The 24,237-nt window shown below is 42.1% G+C and overlaps 1 protein-coding gene and 1 long non-coding RNA gene across 3 annotated transcripts; both read right to left on the reverse strand.

The window, feature by feature from the left end:
- Positions 1-3,476: 3,476 nt before the first annotated feature.
- On the reverse strand, positions 3,477-6,086 carry LOC112244798. 2 transcript variants are annotated; one of them, XR_002952646.1, is made up of 3 exons: positions 5,813-6,086; positions 4,153-5,551; positions 3,477-3,922 (listed from the first exon to the last, which is right to left on the reverse strand). It is a non-coding gene; the product is annotated as an uncharacterized LOC112244798 (long non-coding RNA). The 2 variants fall into 2 exon arrangements; XR_002952645.1 differs by having other exon boundaries at positions 4,153-5,554.
- Positions 6,087-18,449: 12,363 nt separating this feature from the next.
- Positions 18,450-23,435, reverse strand: LOC112244783 (SUZ domain-containing protein 1). Its single transcript, XM_024412564.2, has 4 exons — positions 23,291-23,435; positions 22,476-22,525; positions 22,107-22,376; positions 18,450-22,014 (listed from the first exon to the last, which is right to left on the reverse strand). Exons 1-4 carry the CDS (start codon positions 23,339-23,341, stop codon positions 21,903-21,905), a joined length of 483 nt encoding a protein of 160 aa, XP_024268332.1. The 5' UTR covers positions 23,342-23,435; the 3' UTR covers positions 18,450-21,902.
- Between the last annotated feature and the right edge of the window lie 802 nt (positions 23,436-24,237).

Here is a 24,237-nt window from a genome sequence, read left to right on the forward strand (position 1 = left end):
GTTCTTAAAGAGACAGGGCATGTTTATTTGAAATCCGAATCAGGTACAGTCCTTTGGACCAGTGTTTCCCAGAATCGGGGATCCCTTTGGGTGCACGTTTTGGCTTTTGCCCTAGCACTACACAGCTAAAAACAGGCAACCCCTCCAAAAAATGTGTTTTCATTTTTAGCTTCAAACCTTGTGTGACTAGGGGGCAGTATTTTCATTTTTGGAAAAATAACGTTCCCGTAGTAAACGGGATATTTTGTCAGGACAAGATGCTAGAATATGCATATAATTGACAGCTTAGGATAGAAAACACTCGAAAGTTTCCAAAACTATAAAAATATTGTCTGTGAGTATAACAGAACTGATATTGCAGGCGAAAGCCTGAGAAAAATCCAATCCCGAAGTGCCTCATGTTTTGAAAGCGCTGCGTTCCAATGCGTCCCTATTGAGCAGTGAATGGGCTATCAACCAGATTACTTTTTCTCCGTATTCCCCAAGGTGTCTACAGCATTGTGACGTAGTTTTACACATTTATGTTGAAGAATACCCTTAAGTGGCTACATTGCGCAACTAGTCACCTGATGGCTCCCAGTGATTCTCGAGTAAAATACAGAGGTAGCCATTATTCCAATCGGTCCTACTGAAAAACGAATTGTCCCGGTTGCTATATTATCGAATAGATATTTGAAAAACACCTTGAGGATTGATTATAAACAACGTTTGCCATGTTTCTGTCGATATTATGGTGCTAATTTGGAATATTTTTCTGCGTTTTCGTGACTGCAATTTCGGGGCGATTTCTCAGCCAAACGTGAAGAACAAACAGAGCTATTTCGCCTACAAAAATAATATTTTTGGAAAAAAGGAACATTGGCTATCTAACTGGGAGTCTCGTGAGTGAAAACTTCCGAAGCTCATCAAAGGTAAACGATTTAATTTGATTGCTTTTCTGATTTCCGTGACCAAGTTACCTGCTGCTAGCTGGACAAAATGCTATGCTAGGCTATCGATAAACTTACACAAATGCTTGTCTAGCTTTGGCTGTAAAGCATATTTTGAAAATCTGAGATGACAGGGTGATTAACAAAAGGCTAAGCTGTGTCTCAATATATTTCACTTGTGATTTTCATGAATAGGAATATTTTCTAGGAATATTTATGTCCGTTGCGTTATGCTAACTAGTGTCAGTCGATGATTATGCTCCCTCATGCGGGATGGGGAGTCACTAGAGGTTTTTAAAATGTGGGTCTCTACCCCACCTGCCCTGAATGACGGGTTGCCACAGAGCGTGATCATAATTATTTTAGTGATCCATGGTAGACGTCCTGAACCGTATTTGCACTTGACTGTTTATGGATGAGAAAGTGAAATTGACATTTCCAAAAAGGTTTAGCGGGGATGCTGCTTTGCGATCTATTGCCTAGGACAGGGCTCTCCAACCCAGTTCTTGTCGTAGAGCTACCATGCTGTAGGTTTTCACTCCAAAACTGATCTAGCGCATTTAATTCAATAATTAGCTGGTTGATAAACAATCAGATTAGTTACAACTGGGGTTGGAGCGAAAAACCACAGGAAGGCAGGTCAACAGGAACAAGGTTGGATAGCCCTGACATCAACAGCCAGCCAGGGTTTCATTAAATAAACTATAGACACAATACTTTTATTGCACCCTGAGGGCTAATTAAACTGATGCATTTGGCGATGTTAAACTTAAATTTACTGGCACTATGAAGAATAGAGTAGCCATACTAACTTATGAGGCTTTGCTAAACAAGACATTTCTAGATACACCAATATAAAGCCTATGCGCACGGTTCTGTCTGTCTGCCCCGATCCTCTATCGTAGCTATAAAAATGTAAAAACCCTAGTGTGTGTTTGGTCTAAGGTCTGTTGCATGAAGAATAGCTCAGCCTATTCACCAAAAACCCCTACTTTAGTGAACTTGCGCGAGACACTGCATACAACACCCATTCTGCCAACGCACACATCCCTGGGTCGCTCCCCTTTTCAGTTCGCTACAGCCAGCAACTGGAACGAGCTGCAACAAACACTCAAACTGGACAGTTTTAGCTCAATCTCTTCATTCAAAGACTCAATCATGGACACTCTTAGACATTTTTAGCTGCTTTGTGTGGTGTATTGTTATCTTTACCTTCTTAACCTTTGTGCTGTTGACTGTGCCCAATCATGTTTGTACCATGTTTTGTGCTGCTACCATGTTGTTACCATGTTGTCATGTGTTGCCGCCTTGCGTCTCTATGTAGTGTTGTCTCTTGTTGTGATGCGTGTTTTGTCCTATATTTATATTGTATTTTATTTATTTTTATCCCAAGTCCCGTCCCCGCAGGAGGCCTTTTGCCAGGCCGTCAGTGTAAATAAGAATTTGTTCTTAACTGACTTGCCTAGTTAAATAAAGGTTACATTTTTTTTAAAGTCAAGAAATGGCTAAATACTGCATTGGGATAGCCTACATCTTTTGATTAGCGATGCACGGTTGTGACTTTCTACCTGGTGGCCAACACACCTACCTATGCCTGGCTGTGCCCCCCTCCCATCATTCTCTCTCCCTCGCTCTTGAAGTAGACTATAGCAAATAGTTTCCTCCGTTGGAAAAATAATGAATCTTAAGAGTCGATTAACCTTGACACCCAGAAATGGGAGTCGATGGGCAAGGAGAGGTGCCCAAAAGTCGTGATAGATAGAGGCTAACAACTGTTGTTGAAGTTACACTATAGTGGCATGGACATATGACACTGCCATCATTATCATGTCGTCACTAACCATAGCTAGCTACCATAGTGATCCCTCGAGAGTAGCTCATTTCTGAGCATCATTCAAGTTTGCTAGCTAGCTAGGCGGCTGTGCAAGAAATTCTATAATTATGCTAGCTAATTGTTTCAACGCACCATCCCAGTGTGAAATTACAAGACAAAATGTGTTTGTAGATCGACTGTGGTGAATGAAACTACAGCAACCAATGTGATAACGGCTGAGGTAATTTGCTGTTCTCCAAATAGCATTTTAGAGTTCAAAAATTGGTGTCAGGGAAAATGACACCCATTCATATAACCTTTATTTAACTAGACAAGTCAGTTAAGAACAAATTCTTATTTACAATGACCGCCTACCCCGGCCAAACCCAAACCAAAATTTTGCGCCGCCCTATGGGACACCCGATCACGGCCAGTTGTGATACAGCCCGGGATTGAACCAGGGTGACACCTCAAGCACCGAAATGCAGTGCCTTAGACCGCTGCTCCACTCGGGAGCCCAGAGTGTTGTTGTTGTCCCAAACAAAAAATGTGAGCCATTCCACGAATGGCGTGCCTTCTGGTTAGTGGAATTCTGTAAAATAAACAATAACTATACACTTCAGCTAATTGTAGCATTGCCATAAAGAGCACATGCTCAACTTCGTAACAAACATGTTTTCCCCATCTCAAGCTCAAGAAAAATTATTACTAAAGTGACTAAAAGTGACAAAAAGTGCCTGTAACAGGGTTAATGATTTATTCTTAAAATCAACAATAACTCACCCTTGTGACAGTTGAACTGTAACTGATCGATAAACACATATTTCCATATCGTTTGTAGCTAACAGTACTTGTGATAGCCACACATTCAGGGTCTGTTCTACAGCCTACTTGAAATGTACATCAGTAAAGTAGAGTCTGTAGTGAAGATCACTTGGGGGCAGGCTCTCTACTGGCCCAGTCTCTTCAGCCATCATCTTTCACTTTGACATCATTGTCTTCGTCATCATCAGTATCAACATCATCTACCCCCTCAGGCAGTGGGATATTCCTGTCACGGCAGATATTATGCAGGATGGCACAGATGATAATAATCCTGCTCACCCTCTCCGGCTTCAACTGGATGTCTGCTTGCAGGATGGGAAATCTCCTCATTACATCTCGCGTTTTCTTAAGTGCCCTGAAAATAACCACCACAACATCTGTATCACTAAGATAGGCCAAATTGATCATAGATACAAGACAGAGAAGGGGATACTGACAATTGGAAAACTGCACTGTTTTATTTCTCCTCAGGTGGTTATGTCCTAAGTATTCCTATTCACAAATTTGCTATGACAACCAACTTACTTCATTTAAAGTTACTCAATGAAGAGGTTGATTTTAAACATGTATAATACAACATCTTACCTGTTGTAGTTCAACTGTGGGCCAGGCAGTGGATGGAGGTAAGATGTGAACAGCCATTGTCTGCAGGGGTATCCACTGTCCCCCAGCAAGTGATATCCAGCAAGTGCAAGAAGCCCCTCAATCTGTTTGAGGCCACCCTCATTCAAGTATCTCCTGATCCACACTCTTCGGCACAACATAGATAACCTTGCAGTGTGCATCGAACACCACGTGGGTGTCGATTACAATAATTGAGTCTCCAGGGAAATTCTTGAACTCCTTGTTGTATGTTGTACTTAATACTGAGCTGCTTCTAAAAGTTGTGCCAATGACTCCAGCAACACTGGGGAAGCCAGCTATTGCCTTAAACCTAGCTTGGTTGTGTTGGAGCTGGCTGGCATCTTGCGGGAAGGCAACGAACTGGCCTACTAGTTGAGGATCTGAGAGGGCATTGATAGTTTGTGTTACCACCATTCTGACATGAGCTATAGAACAGCTTGACAGTCCCAAATCGTCACTACTGCACGGTAGCATCTTGCCTGTGGCCAAGTAACCCAGGGTTATTAGTAATTTAACTTCAGGAGAAATGGCTTGACATTGATGTTTTGACGATGTGAGAGAGTCTCTGACTAACTCCAATAGAAACTTAATTCTTGCCTGATCAAGCCTGTATCTTCCCAGCAACTCCTTGTCATCACACATTAATAAAGCATCTTTGTTTGTCACAGTATGATGGGTTTCCTGATTAAAATGTCCTCCTAGAACATGCCCTGGCCAATAATGACGATTCCTCATATGCCTTACAAGGTCTGCCTTTGCACTGTAGCATTTGTCACAGTCTTTGCACTTATATGGTTTTTCCCCTTGTGTGAACAGTCATATGGATTCTCAGATTAGTATTGTGTGCGAAGCATTTGCCACAGACATGGCAACAATATTTTTTGCCTCCACAACTCCGTTTTAACCCTGACGATGTTTCTCCCTTCTCAACCCAAGCATTTTCTCTTGTTCTAGTCTCATCAGCAGAGCACAATTTACTGCTGAGACACTGTAGTTCTCTTCATTCACTTCTGTTTCCATCTGCTCAGTTGTGTTGGTAGGTAGAGAGTCACTCAGTCTGTTCTTTACATTTTGACTTTGGTAAAGGTGTGAGGGTTGAGATGGGTCCAGGATCACTGTCACTTTTAATATAGGGAGGGTTGAATATCAGACTCCAGCCCTTGAAGTTGGTCTCCGCCCTGACTGACCCAGAACTACTCCTCCTCTTTAATCTGTGTGTGATCTTTCGGACTGGTCCTGAGGTCTTCTTCCTCTTTAATCATTGTTGGCTCAGGGTCCTGTTCATTTTTAATCTGTATGGGATCTGGGTCTTGGCCCAAACTGGGGCTCCCCTCTTGCTGACTCTGCACAGGAGAAACCACTTCTTGTAGAAAGAATAGAAGAAAACATTCAATGTGTTTACAAATTCAATCATAGTTTTGTTCATAGAATTTTGCTAAGATTTCTATTCCTCAAAACAGCTAATAATTAACAGCCAACTAACATCATAACTGTTTGTTTAGCAGTGGCTTTGGCTGGCTAAAGTTGACATATTTACAACAAGCGTTGGGAAAACATTCTAGCCAATCTAGATGGCTAGGTAGAGATGTAGGTTAAATTAGTTCCCTGCCTAGTTACAAACCTGTTCCATGTAACTTTATCTCGGGTTCCAAAACCAAATCTAGCATCCTTTGTAGACGTTCAATCTCCTCCTTTGAACGGGATAGTTCTTCCTGGTACTCTGCTAACGATTTTTTAAATGCCCCAGATATTTCCACAGCGGCCGCTGATATTCGGTCGGTAAGAAACGTGTTAAATAGTTGTAATTTTAACATTGTGAAGGGAATCCTAGACCAGTCAATATTCCACCAGCCTTTGCAAATTGGAAAGAGGGAAAGATAATGCCGAAGTTCTTCTTCTTCAGTGGTTTTAAAATGGCGGTTGACAACCAACTTTAGTGTTGCATTACCGCCACCAGCTGGACTGGAGTGTGGACCAAAGACGTAAATTCCTCAAAACTGTCTCGCTTTTTAAAATTTATAAAAATAAAAAATAAATATTACCAATGTAGAAAAGGTCTGTATACATACAATAAGTACACAAATAGAAAATTATAACATATGCTAAGGGGTACAACAAATTACAGATTATACAAAGACCTGAAAAGAAACACACATATTGATTGTTTTAACAGCTTTCTTATTAGAAGAATGTACATTTTTTTACCTTTATTTAACTAGGCAAGTCAGTTAAGAACACATTCTTATTTTCAATAACAGTGGGTTAACTGCCTGTTCAGGGGCAGAACAACAGATTTGTACCTTGTCAGCTCTGGGATTTGAACTTGCAACCAACGCTCTAACCACTAGGCTACCCTGCCGCACTGTATTAATGTACTGCTCGAATTCCTTATAGAAAACACAGAAGAGTGTTTGTTTATTCGTGAATTTACATTTATGAAATGACATTTTGCCATTAGCACAGTTAGATTTATGAGGTAAAATTGTTTTTCTTTATCTTTATTATGGTTAAGGAAACCGAGCAGCACATTCTCCCATAAGATAAAAAGTAATCAAGAATATTAACTACTGTGAATATCTTTCCATAATTGTTTTACATGTAGACAATGCCAAAATCAATGTGAAACCGTTTCTGGATGCTCAACACAAAAAGTAGAATCAATGTTAATGTATATTTTTTCGTTTCTTCAGGTAATGATTCGCAGGGTAATACTTAACCCCTAACCTCATTCTGAAAGAGACCTCTTTGACCTTGTCAACAACCAAGTATTTGTGTGGTAATAACCAGATGTATTTCCAACAGATATTAGTGACCAATGTATTCCAGTAACTTGTGACATAAGGAATGGATACAATATCCCTTTGAAATAACGCACGTATAGATCTGTTGTTTTGAGGGAGCTAGGAGAAACATATTTTCCCAATTGGAGAGTCAACTGGATTAATAAGTGAGGGTAGGTCAAGAAGGTGAGGTCTGGTTACACCTCTAAATAACATAAGAGAATACCATCATGGTTGCCATTTTTACGTCTCTGCTTTCACTACGAAGGAAGTTTGCGGTAGTTTCACGAGCCAATGCTAACTAGCATTAGTGCAATGACTGGAAGTCTACAGGAACAGTTAGTACGCTAGCTGTTCCTGTTCATCTGACTCTGGGGAAGTAGATAAATGGCTACATTGCCAAAATCTCAAAACTATCATTTGAAAATTGAGGAAATTACAGTCATTGGAGCTAATTGCAGGGTTTTTTCTGTATAGAAAATTCATAGGCGGGCCATCTAAGTAGAGCTCTGCTACCCGACCCGACCTCGACATTTTACATTAGGTTAGAGCTGGGTAGGGCCTGTTCATCCATCAATAACTAGGGTACAGGCAGGGCTCGGGTATCTCTAAATTTACATTTTGAAGGTGAGCCATTTGCTTGTGCTCTGCTGCGCAGTACATAACATTGTGTTTGAACATTGTGCGTCAACATAATCAAATATAAAACAGGAAGGATTATTTCACAGAATACTGTGAAAATTAGAGCGATGATAAGTAGCTAACAGCTATATGCTCGCTCATGTCCCTTCATTGAGCAGAACAGCCCAGCTGAGCCGTTGCTATTGATGCATGCAGAGGAGCTGTACGCAAGGAGCAAGTGACAGACAGAGAGCTAATAATTTCTGGTTTCAGGCCAGACCTTAAATTTGGCAGAAGCAATTAGGCCTGTGTAGGGTAGGGCCTGAGCATAGGGCTTAGCCTTAAAAATTAATTCCCTTGCAGGGCTCTACGTCTAAGTGCTAATGTAACGGATGTGAAATAGCTAGCTAGTTAGCGGTGGTGCACGCTAAATAGCGTTTCAATCGGTGACGTCACCGACGAAGACATAAAAACTATGAAATAAAACATAGATTTGAGATTCTTCAAAGTAGCCATCCTTTGCCTTGATGACAGCTTTGCACTCTCTTGGTATTCTCTCAATCAGCTTCATGAAGTAGTCACCTGGAATGGATTTAAATTAACAGGTGTGCGTTGTAAAAAGTTAGTTTGTGGGATTTCTTTCCTTCTTAATGCATTTGAGCCAATCAGTTGTGTTGTGACAAGGTAGGGGGGTATACAGACGATAGCCCTATTTGGTAAAATACCAAGTCCATATTATGGCAAGAAGAGCTCAAATAAGCAAAGAGAAACGACAGTCCGTCATTACTTTAAAACATGAAGGACAGTCAATCCGGAAAATTTCAAGAACTTTGAAAGTTTCTTCAAATGCAGTCGCAAAAACCATCAAGCGCTATGATGAAACTGGCTCTCATGAGGACCACCACAGGAAAGGAAGACCAAGAGTTACCTCTACAGCAGAAAATATGTTTATTAGAGTTAACTGCACCTCAGATTGCAGCCCAAAATAAATGCTTCACAGAGTTCAAGTAAGAGACATATCTCAACATCAACTGTTCAGAGGAGACTGTGTGAATCAGGTCTTCATGGTCGAATTGCTGCAAAGAAACCACTACTAAAGGACACCAATAATAAAAAGAGACTTCCTTGGGCCAAGAAACACGAGCAATGGACATTAGACCAGTGGAAATCTGTCCTTTGGTCTGATGAGTCCAAAGTTTAGATTTTTAGTTCCAACCGCCGTGTCTTTGTGAGAAACAGAGTAGATGAATGGAAGATCTCTGCATGTGTGGTTCCCACCATGAAGCATGGAGGAGGAGGTGTGATGGTGGGGAGGTGCTTTGCTGGTGACACTGTCAGTGAATTATTTAGAATTCAAGGCACACTTAACCAGCATGGCTACCACAGCATTCTGCAGCGAAACCCTATCCCATCTGGTTTGTGCTTAGTGGGATTATCATTTGTTTTTCAACAGGACAATGACCCAAAACACACCTCCACATGTAACATGGCTGAAATAGACATTCTTAGTTGTATGAGTTTTGTCATAATTAAGCAGTCATGTTATGTATGTATAGTTGTGAAGCCATCTGCTGTATTATTTGAGTAACTGCATCCCGTGTGTATCTATATATGTGTGCATGATCACGCCACATCCAGCTATAGAGTTGTTAACCTTTGATGGTTGTATGTATCGTGATCCATGCTGCACCCAGAGTTTTCACTTTTAAAGTTATATCTAATGTATGTTAGGCTGAAAACCATATTGTTTTATAATCATTATCGATTTTGACACATTATGTGATAGTGTTACAGAGTTGTGCCATGTATTTATAATTTCAATTCAATTCCTCAATCAATTGCCTCCTTTGGCCGTTACGACAGGCTCTGTCGTAACCGGCCGCGACCGGGAGGTCCGTGGGGGGACGCACAATTGGCCTAGCGTCGTCCGGGTTAGGGAGGGCTTGGTCGGTAGGGATGTCCTTGTCTCATCGCGCACCAGCGACTCCTGTGGCGGGCCGGGCGCAGTGCGCGCTAACTAAGGTAGCCAGGTGCACGGTGTTTCCTCCGACATATTGGTGCTGCTGGCTTCCGGGTTGGATGTTAAGAAGCAGTGCGGCTTGGTTGGGTTGTGTATCGGAGGACGCATGACTTTCAACCTTTGTAGCGATGAGACAAGATAGTAGCTACTACAACAATTGGATACCACGAAATTGGGGAGAAAAAGGGGTAAAAAAATAATAATAATCTCTGAAACTGGAAACACTTATCTCCCTCACTAGCTTTAAGCACCAGCTGTCAGAGCAGCTCACATATTACTGCACCATAGCCCATCTATGCACATTCATTCTTCCACTGCAAATCTACCATTCCAGTGTTTTACTTGCTATATTGTATTTACTTCGCCACCTGCCTTTACCTCCCTTATAGACTTATTTTTCTATTGTATTATTTATTGACTGTTTTACTCCATGTGTAACTCTGTGTTGTTGTATGTGTCGAACTGCTTTGCTTTATCTTGGCCAGGTTGCAATTGTAAATGAGAACTTGTTCTCAACTTTTCTACCTGGTTAAATAAAGGTGAAATAAAAATGAAATAAAAAAATGTATAATTTTATGGACATTTACTAAATTTATACGTTGCGTTTTGCCAGCTAAAGGATAGCTAACGTTCGCATTGTACTTTCTCTGCTAATGAGGCTAGTCACCTCCTGAAGTCACCTCCTTTCTGTTTCACGTCACTCAGATTGCATGGTGGGTTTGCAGTTGTTCTGAAGTGTACACAGTGTTGTGTATGTATTTGCAGAATAAACAGCATTGTATCCTTTGTCGATGAGCAAAATAAAAGCATTTACACAGGCTGGGTAAGAGCTATTTGACCTAGAAGGAGAGTGCTGCATCAGATGATCTAGCCTCAATAATGACCCAAATCTCAACCCCATTGAGAAAGTGTGGGATGAGTTAGACCGCAGAGGGAAAGAAAAGCAGCCAACAAGTGCTCAGCATATGTGGGAACTCCTTCAAGACTGTTGGATTCCTCGTGAAGCTGGTTGAGAGAATGCCAAAAGTGTGCAAAGCTGTCATCAAGGCAAATGGTGGCTACTTTGAAGAATCTCAAATATAAAATATATTTTGATTTGTTTAAGACTTTGTTGGTTACAACATGATTCCGTAGGTGTTATTGTCACGTTCGGACCTTTATTCCTTTGTTTTGTCTTTATTTAGTATGGTCAGGGCGTGAGTTGGGGTGGGCAGTCTATGTTAGTTTTTCTATATTTTCTATTTCTGTGTTTGGCCTGATATGGTTCTCAATCAGAGGCAGCTGTCTATCGTTGCCCCTGATTGAGAACCATATTTAGGTAGCCTGTTTTCCTTTGTGTTTTGTGGGTGGTTATTTTCAGTCTTTGTGTGTCTGCACCAGATAGAACTGTTTCGGTTGTCACTTTGTTGTTTTGTATTTTTGAAGTGTTTTGTTTCTTATTAAAAAGATGAACACTAACCACGCTACGCTTTGGTCCTCTCCTTCTTCCACCCAAGACAACCGTTACAGAACCACCCACCAAAAAAGGACCAAGCATCGTGGTAACAGGCAGCAGCAGCAGGAGCAGCGCTATAAGGGGGAATGGAACTGGGAGGACATTCTGGACGGCAAGGGTTGCTACACAGGGGAGGAGATCCTGGCTGGAAGGGATCGCCTCCCATGGGAACAGGTGGAGGCAGCCAGGAGAGCGGAGGCAGCAGCTAAAGGGAGCCAGCGCTTTGAGGGAACACGGCTGGCAAGGAAGCCCGAGAGGCAGCCCCAAAAATGTATTGGGGGGGCCACACGGGGAGTGTGGGGCAGGCACCGGGTTATGCTGTGGAGCGCACTGTGTCCCCGGTGCGTGTGCATAGCCTGGTGCGGTACATTCCAGCTCCTCGTATTGGCCAGGCTAGAGTGGGCATCGAGCCAGGTGCCATGAAGCCGGCTCTACGCATCTGGTCTCCAGTGCGTCTCCTCGTGCCGGCGTACATGGCACCAGCCTTACGCATGGTGTCCCCGGTTCGCCAGCACAGCCCAGTGCGGGTTATTCCACCTCGCCGCACTGGCCTGGCTACGGGGAGCATTCAACCAGGTAAGGTTGGGCAGGCTCGGTGCTCAAGAGCTCCAGTGCGCCTGCATGGTCCGGTCTATCCGGTGCCACCTCCACGCACCAGTCCTCCGGTGGCAGCCCCCCGCACCAGGCTGTCTCTCCGTCTTCTCCCTACAGGTGCTCCCGCCTGTCCGGCGCTGCCAGAGACTTCCTCCTGCCCGGCGCTGTCAGAGCCTCCCGTCTGTCGTGAGCCGCCAGAGCCTCCCGTCTGTCGTGAGCCGCCAGAGCCTCCCGTCTGTCGTGAGCCGCCAGGGCCTCCCGTCTGTCGTGAGCCTCCAGAGCCTCCCTTCTGTCGTGAGCCGCCAGAGCCTCCCGTCTGTCGTGAGCCGCCAGAGCCTCCCGTCTGTCGTGAGCCGCCAGAGCCTCCCGTCTGTCGTGAATCGCCAGAGCCTCCCGTCTGTCGTGAGCCGCCAGAGCCGCCGGTCTGTCGTGAGCCGCCGGTCAGCCGGTCTGTCGTGAGCCACCGGTCAGCCAGGAGCCGCCAGTCTGCCAGGAGCCGCCAGTCAGCCAGGAGCCGCCCTTCACTCCGGAGCCGCCGGAGTCTCCCGCCTGTCCGGCGCTGCCGGAATCTCCCGTCCATTCGGGACCCATGGCGAGGGTCACCAGTCCGAGGTCGGCGGCGAGGGTCACCTCATAAGAGGCCACGGGGGAGGCGTACAAAAACTTGAGGAGGCGGACAAAAACTGTGGTGAAGTGGGGTCCACGTCCCGTGCCAGAGCCGCCTCCGTGGACAGACGCCCACCCAGACCCTCCCCTATAGGTTCAGGTTTTGCGGCTGGAGTCCGCACCTTTGGGGGTACTGTCATGTTCTGGCCTTTATTCCTTTGTTTTGTCTTTATTTAGTATGGTCAGGGCGTGAGTTGGGGTGGGCAGTCTGTTAGTTTTTCTATATTTTCTGTGTTTGGCCTGATTCTCAATCAGGTTCTCAATCAGAGGCAGCTGTCTATCGTTGTCCCTGATTGAGAACCATATTTAGGTAGCCTGTTTTCCTTTGTGTTTTGTGGGTTGTTATTTTCAGTCTTTGTGTGTCTGCACCAGATAGAACTGTTTCGGTTGTCACTTTGTTGTTTTGTATTTTTGAAGTGTTCAGTTTCTGATGAAAAAAATAAACACTATCCACGCTGGGCTTTGCTCCTCTCCTTCTTCCACCCAAGACAACCGTTACAGTTATTTCATAGTTTTGATGACTTCACTATTATTCTGCAATGTATAAAATAGTTCAAATGAAAAATCCTTGAATGAGTAGGTGTGCCCAAACTTTTGACTGGTACTGTATATTTTTTAATTGTACCATCTTTGAGAACTAACAAAAGCTTGACAAACTCCCCAAACCAGGCATTCAGGGCACATTTACATATATTTTGTTATAACGTTTGAGCAGAGGAACACAATTATTGGTAATGAGATTAAAAACAGCTTATTCTCAGCTCAATGGAAAAATGTGTAGAATTGCAGAAAATGTGCTATTCAACAGCAACATTTTCTATACTCCGCCAAAATACCTTTCTAGCTAATAGACTATATTAGAGTTTTACACTTCCTCTTCCAATGAACTGTTGGAAGGTCAAAATTATGAAACTCTCTACCAAATCGATTATTTTTCAAATGCTAATGACTTCTACTTGCCAATATCATTCACCTGACAAGACAATACGTGATTTTTTTCTGCTAACGTATGATGGGGGTCTCTGGGTCGCCAGTTTGCCTGGGTGGGGGTCCCTGGGCAAGAGAAATTTAAAAAGCCCTTTTCTAGTCTGCTTAGAGGCTTTGCCTTTTCCTCTGTGGTGAAAGTAAGGAAATGTCTCTGCTGCCAATGAGAGAGTTAGCTAGCTACAACAGAGTTATATAATTACCAGTTTAACCTAAGATTTGTATTCCCCTTTCATCTGTACGGGTTAGCTAGCATATGAACTGAACTGCTCGACATTTACTCAATGAAAATGTCAAATATAGTTATTGAATGTGTTTATTACTGAGAAATTAACAGTGGCGTTGAGATACGCTATACCGTATTTGGGGCAGTGGAAAAAAATATAACGGAGGTAGAGGAAGACATTTTCTGAACAGAGAGTAAATGTCAACAAAGGCGACTGGACTTGTATTTCAAACCCGTGATAAAATTACATAAAACAGGTTTGTTGCAATCTCTCATGCGTTTGTGTGCGTGGTGTGTGTGTGTTTGTGAGAGAGAGAGACTTTATTGGGTATAGCTCTCTCCCTAATGGATATGATTGTTATTGAGCTTAAGTCTTAGCCTCGGACCACAAGATCAACCCAGTATCTAAATATTTTATCATTTGAGTACATCGTATGTCAGCCTATTTCCCTGATATTATTCTCTACATCACCCCAGACCCACATAAATTAACTCTCCACATCCCTGAAGCAGTTTCCCCCTGAGCAGACATACTGTGCACACACACCACATAATTTCAACATGGATAATTGGGTCATATTTAGTTGAGACGTTGATCAATGAGATTACAACCTATATTCACCCACTCAAAAAGACAGCCAAAAGTTAGTTGAATTTCCAATGTGTTATCACTATGCTTTCAACCATCTAAGAGCACAACCAAATTCCAATGGAAAAACAATGACAGATTTTTGAGTTAAGTGTCACCCAAATGTCTATCACTGAGCTTTCAACCATTTAAAAGCATAACAAAGTTCAAATGGGAATACAATGTCAGAAATGTTGTTTATTTATACAACAGATTAATGTGTTATCATTGTGCTTCATCTAATAGCTGAACCAAATTACTTGGATTGCAGTTGAGATTACAGTAAAGTACATGGTGCAAGTGATCAACGTCACTTCTGCGCAGATTATGGGGAAAGGGGAAGAAATTCTATGTGTAACGCATTTAACTATTTACTGTATTACAAAAGTAATATTGAATTGTGTTCGGTTGACAATGCAACCAAATATCAACATTAAAAGGAAATGTATCTACTGATTGGATAGCTTCATCTGAGCCACTGACTTTAATTCCAATTTGTCTACAAATTAACAATTGATATTCACGTCTCCATCTCAACCAAAAATGCACTTTAAATAAAGTTTGATTTAGTCCTATACTTTAACTTTGATTTATGGTTGAAATGGACACATGAATCCAACATAATATGTTGACTTTATATGATGACTTTATATGAGGACTTTTCAAATGCATTCGGAAAGTATTCAGACCCCTTGACTTTTTCCACATTTTGTTACGTTACAGTTTTATTCTAAAATAGATGAAATATGTTTTTTCCTCATCAATCTACACCAAAAAAATATGTAACAAAAATATCTTATTTACATTTACAGTATTCAGACCCTTTGCTATGAGTCTCAAAATTGAGCTCAGGTGAATCTTGTTTCCATTTAACCTTTATTTAACTAGGTATGTCAGTTAAGAACAAATTCTTATTTTATAATGACAGCCTACCGCGGCCAAACCCTCCCCTAATAACCTAAATGACGCTGGGCCAATTATGCACCGCCCCATAGTACTCCCGATCACAGCCGGTTGTGATACAGCCTAGGATCAAACCAGGGTCTGTAGTGACTCTAGTACTGAGATACAGTGCCTTAGACCGGTGCGCCACTCGGGAGCCTTGAGATGCTTCTACAACTTGATTGGAGTCCAACTGAGGTAAATTCAATTGATTGGACATGATTTGGAAAGGCACACACCTGTCTATGTAAGGTCCCACAGTTGACAGCATATGTCAGAGCAAAAACCAAGCCATGAGGTTGAAGAAATTGTGCGTAGAGCTCAAAGACAGGATTGTGTTGAGGCACAGATCTGGGGAAGGGTACCGCACGGCAAGCGATACCAGAGCGCCAAGTCTAGGTCGAAGAGGCTTCTAAACAGCTTCTACCCCCAAGCCATAAGACTCCTGAACATTTAATCACATGGCTACCCAACATTTTGCTTTGCCCATCACCCCCACCCCCTCTTTTTACGCTGCTGCTACTCCTGTCATTATCTATGCATAGTCACTTTAATAACTCTACCAACATGTACATATTACCTCAATTACCTCGACTAACTGGTGCCCCCGCACATTAACTCTGTACCGGAACCCCCTGTATATAGTCTCGCTATTGATATTTTACTGCTGCTCTTTAATTACCTGCTCCTTTTATTTCTTATTCTTATTTGTATTTTTTAAAACTGCACTGTTGGTTTGTAAGTAAGCATTTCACTGTAAGTTCTGTTGTATTTGGCCCATGTGACTAATAAAAGGCACATGACAGCTTGCTTGGAATTTGCCAGAATGCCAGAGAAACAAGATTCTCTAGTCTGATGAAATCAAGATGGAACTCTTTGGCCTGAATGCCAAGCGTCACGTCTGGAGGAAACCTGGCACCATCCCTACGGTGAAGCATGGTGGTGGCAGCATCATGCTGTGGGGATGTTTTTCAGCGGCACAGGGACTGGGAGACTAGTCAGGATTGAGGCAAAGATGAACAGAGCAAAGTAGAGAGATCCTTGATGAAAACCTGCTCCAGAGCACTCAAGACCTCAGAAGGTTTACTTTTCCAACAGGACAACGACCCTAAGCGCACAGCCAAGACAACGCAGGAGTGGCTTCGGGACAAGTCTCTGAAAGTCCTTGAGTGGCCCAGCCAGAGCCCGAACTTGAACCCAATCCAACATCTCTGGAGAGATCTGAAAATAGCTGTGCAGCGACGCCCCCGCCACCCCCCCTGGAGATGCTAAACATGTTTATGTTAATTAACGGTCAATTACCGTGGGACTTTTGCATGACAATAACCGACTGACAAAATTTCATGAACCAACAGCCCTACCTCAGCCCTCACATTTTCCCCAAACTGTGAAGAACAGAGAGGGGGACTCTCTACTCACTAAAACAGCTAAAACAGAACCTGATGGAGAGAGTTACAGAGTATCAGAACTAAACAGTAAATTCAGACTGTTCTGCAGCTCAGAACAGTAAAAGTGACAATGGGATGGACAGTGGAGGACTAATGTCAGCATTACAGCCACTATCAAAATAAAGAAAGTCGCACACTCCATGTATAATCTCCTAGCAATTTAATGGGTATTTACCTATGTTTCGGCATCACTGTGCATTCCTCAGGGTAATGTCATGAATACTTGAACCAGGTTATGTAGACACACAGTGCAATTAGTGCAACCAATGACAGTAGTGAGGGGTGTGTCATAATGATTAACTTAATTTATAAGACTTGTTCATAAAGGAACATTTGTTCATAAGAAGGGCCTGAGATCAAAGTCAATATTCAGACCACTAGGGGCCAATGTTTTTAGATAGCCTACAAAGCCTCCCTTTGTAGTAGTAGGATCTCGATGTTACCTCCCCTCCTTGGTAGAGCAACATGCTCAATGCCTGTGTATTTGAGGGAGGAGATGGGATGGTTACCTTCAACAGAATGAGCTGCTACTGGATAGTCAATGTTCTTACACCTGATTGAGCTGCGGTGTTCAGCTATGTGTTGTTTTAATTGTCTTTTTGTTTGTCCTACGTAGGCTTTTCCACATGAACAGGTGATCTTGGTCTTGCATGAGATGATACCCCTAACAGGGATCTTTTGATCTGCATGTGGGTGTCTGAAGAAATATGTTTTTATAGTGCTATTGCACTGTGTGCCCATGAGCTACATTTGTAGTTCCCATTTGGGATAGGTGTCAAGAGTGTCTGAGTGGGCTCAGGTGGCATGTCAGATCTCACCAAACTATCTCCAATATTGCGGCCACGCTTATCAAAGAGAACACGAGCAAAGAAAGGACCGAAGCAGGGAAGTCAGTAAGCTGAAAGTTCCATTGAGTGATCAGGTAAGAACCCACACAGTGTCCTGATTGATGAGGGGGGAAACAATTTGATCAATTTTAGAATAAGGCTGAAACATAAAATGTGGAGAAGGTGAAGGTGTCTGAATACTTTCCGAATGCACTGTAAGTGCCTCATGTGTGAAATGCTTTAGGACAGCAAGTCTTCTAAAGCAGCACCAGGGAAATCACAGAGGAGAACCACATTGTTGACTTTTTGGTGGAGAATGCTTCACTTGTAAGAACTACTGGTTGGGGCAAAATCTAACACTCACTCAGTGGTGGAATGAGTACCCAATTGTCATTAAAAAAAGTAAAGATACCTTTATAGAAAATACTATTTGAGGAAGTGTAAAAATATTTGGTTTTAAATATCCTTAAGTGTCAAAAGTAAAAGAATAATTTTAAATTCTTTAAGCAAACCAGACGGCACAATTTTCTTCTTTTTATTTATGGATAGCCAAGGGCACACTAAATAATCATTTACAAACTAAGCATTTGAGATTAGTGAGTCCTCCAGATCAGAGGCAGTAGGGATGACCAGGGATGTTCTCTTGATAAGAGTGTGAAATGGACACTTTCAAAATGTAACAAGTACTTTTGAGTGTCAGCGAAAATGTACTGAGTAAAAAATACATTATTTTCTTAAGAAATGTAGTGGAGTAAAAGTTATCAAAAATATAAATAGTAAAGTACAGATACCCCCAAAAAACTACTTAAGTTGTACTTTAAAGTATTTTTACAAGTACTTTACCCCATTGCACTTACTTGTAGGAGGACATTTTTCCACAGTAAAACGCTAACCTTTCTGCACATAGCACACAAATGGATATGACCTAAAACTTAAATGTTATTGACATTTGCATCTCAAAATGTTACTTTTTTGCCAAAATAAAAATGTTTGTCCATGTCTAAACAGGCCAATGGCTTTTCGAATATGTTCTCTAATTACTGCAGTTTATTCATACAAAATAGACAGAACAACACATCCTGGACACACATTGTAGAGCAGTGGTATCCAAAGTCCCGGTCGTGACTCCTAGTTGGGTCGTAAAATGTATTAAAAAAGAGTACAGATTCTTGTATTGGACAATATACAAACGGTTTTAAGATAATTGAAAAACACTTTTGAGTTCATGTATTTTTGGTTTTATTTTTATTTTGAAAATGGTACGACTTGAAGGCTATTTGTTGATGTAAAAATAGAAATGTACCGATTTGAACGTTGTGTCATTTGATTTGGTGTGGGGTTGTGAGAAAAATCAGTGGGAAAAAATGGGGTCCCCGAAAATTTTTGAATACCACTGTTGTAGTGTGTTGGGCTAGACAAACAAAGGACACAAGTAAGTGTTCAATGATATGACAGTTCCAAGGAGATATACATTAGGACTACACTTCACACACATTTTTAGATCAGGTTAGTAAGAACACAAGATGCATGTCAATGGTGCTTACTGCAGGGGTTAAGACATTTTTTTTTTAACAGGACAGACTATTAAATATCTCCACAACATCAAGGGGAAATCTGAAATGTCTGGCACCATACTCATTTTAAAGCTACAACAGCTCAATAAAATATATGAGAGAAAGTTAGCCATATATGGAGTTCTTACTGCTATGGTTTAGGTTAGAATAATACTTTCAAGCATTAGTCTATCTGAAAGTTAAAAAATTGAAATAATTGTACATTAGGTATAACTTCAAAAGCACACAAAGAGCTCATTGGGCATTGACCAAAATTGGCAATGGTTGCATTAAGCATTTCTGAAATGCAATTTATGTTGGTTGTGCAGAATATCATATTTACATGATTGCTCAAAAAATTCAGTCATATTAATGCATTTGAAATTCTTCCTGTAGTCATTGAGGGCCATTTAAGGTTATGGTTTCAGCTATGCTTGGTATCTGTAAAACACCTAATATTTGACTAAAAGTACATGCCATTTCACAAAATAGAAAAATAAAACTCTACACCAAACAAAAATATTTGCAATTGCGTTTAACTTTACTTTTCAATATTATTTTATTAAAGGGAATTTTAAAAAAACTTTACAGGCTGATTTGTTTGTTGTGTTCGCATGACAGAAGAGAAAAGCGTCATCTCTTCATTGTCGCCCCATATCCGAAGGCTGAGTTACTGGAATTGCGCAGGCTCATCAAGCGCATCGTTGGGGTCAATTCGGTTTTGAATTCAAATTCACTTCACAAACAGAATAAATCCTCAGAAATAAAAACGCTATTTTCTATTCAAGCATTACATTTCAATTCGCTTCCTGAATTAAACTGAATTGAGCCTAACCCTGTTCAGGAGGATCATACTAATCCAGGGTTAGACTCTAGTCTCCTCCTCCCTCCCTTCCCCAAGCTGATCTCTGATCCATGTAGACAAGACAGGTGTGGAAACCGCACCCAGGGGTTTCTACAATCCACCTGGGTTTCTCCACCGTATTGCTTTCACCTGTCCAGCCCTCTCTGCTCAGTGATCCCTAGAAAGGATAAAGGATGAGGTTGAGTACTCTTCAATGGCCCAGACGTAACATACTCTAGGTATAGTCCAAATAAGAACCAAATCACACCCAAATAAGGTTACTGGATGTGATTTTCTTTACATATTAGGCTGTGAAACAATTCCAGTCAGTCACTGCACCACTGGGATTACATGTGAGCAGACCAAAGACTTTGCTTGGCCACTCCAGCATTAAAACCTGCCTGAGGGGCCAACAAAACCACCTTTCCTGAGGTTCTAAGGCAGGCCAATTGACAGAAATTAGAGAAAGGGAGCTTACAGGGAGGAGATTTTTTTTTTTTAAAGGAGGGGGGTGTTTAAATCTCAGCATCCAAGAGCATTAACCTGAGGTGCCTCAGTTACTGTGGGGTCCAATCTGAAACCAAAGAGAATTTAAGGCGTTTGAGTCAACACATTTACTATGGTTTAAAACAGCCAATATGTAGTTTCTTGTCATTTCATTTACAAAACTACATAGATTGGATAGACAGAGCTATGACATGTTCCTCCGCTGGGGATAAAAGGGCTTCCTTTCAACTTTGGCACTCTTTAACAATAACATTGCCTTCTAACCAAGCAAAATCGAAACTTTACGTCAATCTCCATCTAACTCAGTTTGTTATTCTGTCATTCTCCTTGATCCAGCATGTCTTTACCGTAAAAGAACAAGTGCTCCTCTCTCCAAGTAAGGCAACCCTGGAGAGACAGAATGAAAGACAGGACAGAACAGAGGTGCTGCTTAAAACACTCCCAGCCAATGGCTTCCTCTTCAAACAACCCTGAATCAAAAGAAAGCGATGGCCTTCTTCATGCTCCTTGTCATCGGTGGCCCCTCTCTTCGCAAATGAAGCAACAAGGCCACGCAGTGTGGACATTTTTACAGGATTACTTTTTGGCCATCCATAAACTATTTTCTCCTAATCTCAACATATACTTACAGTATCGTTTCAAAAATGGCTACTACTTTCAATGTCTACCTGTATAAGATGCTATAAAACATTCAGCTTCACTAACATTTTCTGTCATTTGTTTTTTTTCTTTCTTCTATATCATTCCCACTTTGAAAACAGACATGAATTTAAAAAAAACTAGATGCAATAACAGAAGAGACACCATTAATCTAACAACCTTCCCAAATTCACCATTCAGTTACTGCCCAGGTGTTAAACAAAAAAACAAAGAAAAATCTAATTACAGTAAAATGTTTGTTTGTTGTTGAAATAACTTAAAAACAAAACAGACGAATATTAACAGATACAGCACAGGCAGTCTAACTAAAGAAGGCGGGGCTTACATGTTGATTTCGGAATTATTGCTTGAACATGCTAACACGAAGTGGTACCTTGTCACTCCCCTGCTCTATCCATGGCCCTACACTCACACCCGGAGCAAGGTTCCTTCCTCACTTCCTCCTGGCCACCTTTCAGTCCCACAGAACAAGTCTGTCATTTCCCTGGAGGGCAGGTATGCCCGGGACCTAGGAGGACCCTGGTCCTTAGCAGGAGAGGGGCATGGGGCAGCTCAGGGTGCATCATGGGAGATATCACAGTGTGTGGAATCCTGAGGGACTGCCCTTGTCACAGTGTGGGACAGAGAGGAGATCTGACTTGACACTCAGCTCCTCTCTGCCATCTCCCTGCAACCCTCTGCGCAGGCTGGAGACAGGGCAGAGGGCGAAAGGCAATGAGCGTACCAACAGTCTGCAGAAAGGGGTGGGAGGGATACTTCATCTCATTCTGTGGGCCAATATATTCTGTTTGTCCTAATCTAAATTTTTCAATTTCATCCCACCACTCTGCTCTTCATGCACTATGCTACCTCCCCCTTTATCCCCTGCACACCATGCCCCCATGGAGACGATGGATCCCCCTCTCCCTTCTGCACTCTATCTGCAGTGACGGAAGCCTGTGGTGCCGTCTGGGCCAGTGGGTTGGCGGATCAGGTGATTGTTTGGACGAACCGGTTCTGGCTGTGGCTGGGCACTCACTCGCACTGGTCTAATGGGGAAAGACAACGAAATGTAAATGGATGAGAAACAGCACAATAAGATTGTTTACATAACCCATACCATTGAGTGTAGGTTTCTAACCTGTCTTGGCTGGGTTTGTCCTGAGGTGTTTCTTCAGAACTAGCACTACCCAAAATCCTCCTGCGGGCCTCAGCATACTCTGCCTCCCGCTGGGCCAGTGACTTCGGCTGCTGGGTGGGGCGGTTAGATGAACTAGTTGACCCTAGGGAACCGTTACTTGAGGGGCGCTTCAGAATTCGGATTTGAGGTGGGGGGGCTGCAGGTTGAGATTCATCCTGGATAACCATGGCAGTTCGTATAGGGGAGCTACCTGGGCCGATGGAGGATTTCCTGAGGGAGGGGGCAGAGTTTGTATTAAACAAGAAATACGTTGTGCTGTATAGCTATATCTTTACTTGGATATTTTCAGTTGGATTTTATTTCGCTCACTTTGTTTTCTGGCTTATCTTCAACTTTGCTTCGAGTCTTCTCTCAATTTCCTTGGAAACAGGCAAATAAACATAAAAACCTTTGGATTCTTAATTCAATTATTCAACGTAGGAATACGTTACATCTATAGATAATCAGAATTAATACATTTTCGTTATAAGTCACTGGTAAGAAAATGTGTTAAAAGAAAGGAGACTCGGCATAACATGATTCGACTTAGCACACTAGCTAGCCGATCTACTAACGTTTGGTAGTTATCTACATTTAATTCCAGTGCTGAAATTTGAGTTGAGTGTTAAGCATTTTCACAACAGTTGCAAAATGGTGTAGTTATTAAATGAACTACCTAACTGGCTTAAACATAGCCAATCCAGTTTGTCGAAATTTTTCGTTAATAATTATTTCGTTGCCTAGCTAACGTTAGCTACTAGCCGAATGACAACTGCTAGCTAACTAGCGACACTTTCCACAACCCGGCTAGCCAACTAACGTTAGTTACATAACAATAACTTGCCGCTAGTTAACGACGTTACCAGATCGTTGTTGACTCTCTTTTTACACTCCCACTGATACAAAAAAATAAACCATATCGTTATCTGTAGTCCTGGCCAGGCCTTTGCAACTTACGATACCCTGGAATGGCTCAACTTGGGCCTGTATCTAACCTAAGCTAGCGGAGGCTCCGCCATGGCGACAGGCTGTTCGTTTCAGTTCCCTCATAAGGCATTGAATGTTTGACAGGCCAACCACACACACTGACTATTGAACACAGTTCATGTCCTAAAAACAAAAGTTCCATCGCATTTCTTCCTCACCCCGCTGTCTGCAGCTTCCTCCCAGCTTTCGCAAACCTCTTCATCTTCCATATTACAGCGTCCAAGACCCACACACGAGCTCAGTGTTCACGATACAAACACACGCTGTAGCTAGCTGGATGTCTGCGCCGATGCGAAATCGAAAACCAAGCAGTCAAAAACAAAAAAAGACAGAATCAACAGCGACCTCTACTGTATCGACATTGCACATGTTCATCGGGAACGCGCATTGATTCCTGACCTGGAAGTGTGGTCTACTTCAATGTTGAATGATTTGAGTATTGGATGACCTATATGTTGTACAGGTTATTGTAGCTATACGTTTACAGGTCGTATCTCTCCATATGACTTAGTTTGTCCCAACTTTGTTATTGTAAGTGACCTTTAGTTTAGGTATGCCAACTTGGTCTAAACTTCATCCAGGTGCAGAAATAGACATAGCCCGTGTCCGTTCTCTTCTGTGTTCAGCTACATCAAATCAAATAAAAGTTTATTTTTCACTTGAACCGGATGGAACAGGTGTAAACAGTACAGCGAAATGCTTACTTACAAGCTATTCTTCCTCAACAATGCAGTGTTCCATATTAAAGGTAAATAAATAGAAACATCCATAATATAATCTTCAAACGAGCACGTAATCAATACAAGGTCAGATAAAATAAAAACACAATAAGTAAAACAAGATTTTACACTATATACAAGGTCAGTACTTAAGTACCATAGCAATGTGCCAGGGATATGGTGGTAGTTGAGATAGCTATGTAAATATAGGCAGGGGTAAAAGTGACTGGGCAGCAGGATAAAAGTGACTAGGCAGCAGGACAGTAATAAATAGTAGCAGCAGTGTATATGGTGAATTTGTGTGTGCATGTGTGATAGTGTGTGTGTGGGGGGTGGAGGGGGGGGGTCAATATGTGTGTATGTGTAGGAGAGTGTCAATGTACGTG

The sequence above is a fragment of the Oncorhynchus tshawytscha genome, linkage group LG02, assembly GCF_018296145.1.
Source record: "Oncorhynchus tshawytscha isolate Ot180627B linkage group LG02, Otsh_v2.0, whole genome shotgun sequence".
NCBI classification, from domain to species: Eukaryota; Metazoa; Chordata; class Actinopteri; order Salmoniformes; family Salmonidae; genus Oncorhynchus; species Oncorhynchus tshawytscha.

What these genes read in the sequence shown, in the direction of transcription:
- LOC112244783 (XM_024412564.2), bottom strand. Translation starts at nt 23,341, where the DNA reads ATGGAAGATGAAGAGGTTTGCGAAAGCTGGGAGGAAGCTGCAGACAGC. An exon ending in AGGAAGCTGCAGACAGCGGG is followed by an intron (nt 22,526 to 23,290) that starts GTGAGGAAGAAA and finishes CCTGTTTCCAAG; the next exon opens with GAAATTGAGAGAAGACTCGA. An exon ending in AAGATAAGCCAGAAAACAAA is followed by an intron (nt 22,377 to 22,475) that starts GTGAGCGAAATA and finishes CCCCTCCCTCAG; the next exon opens with GAAATCCTCCATCGGCCCAG.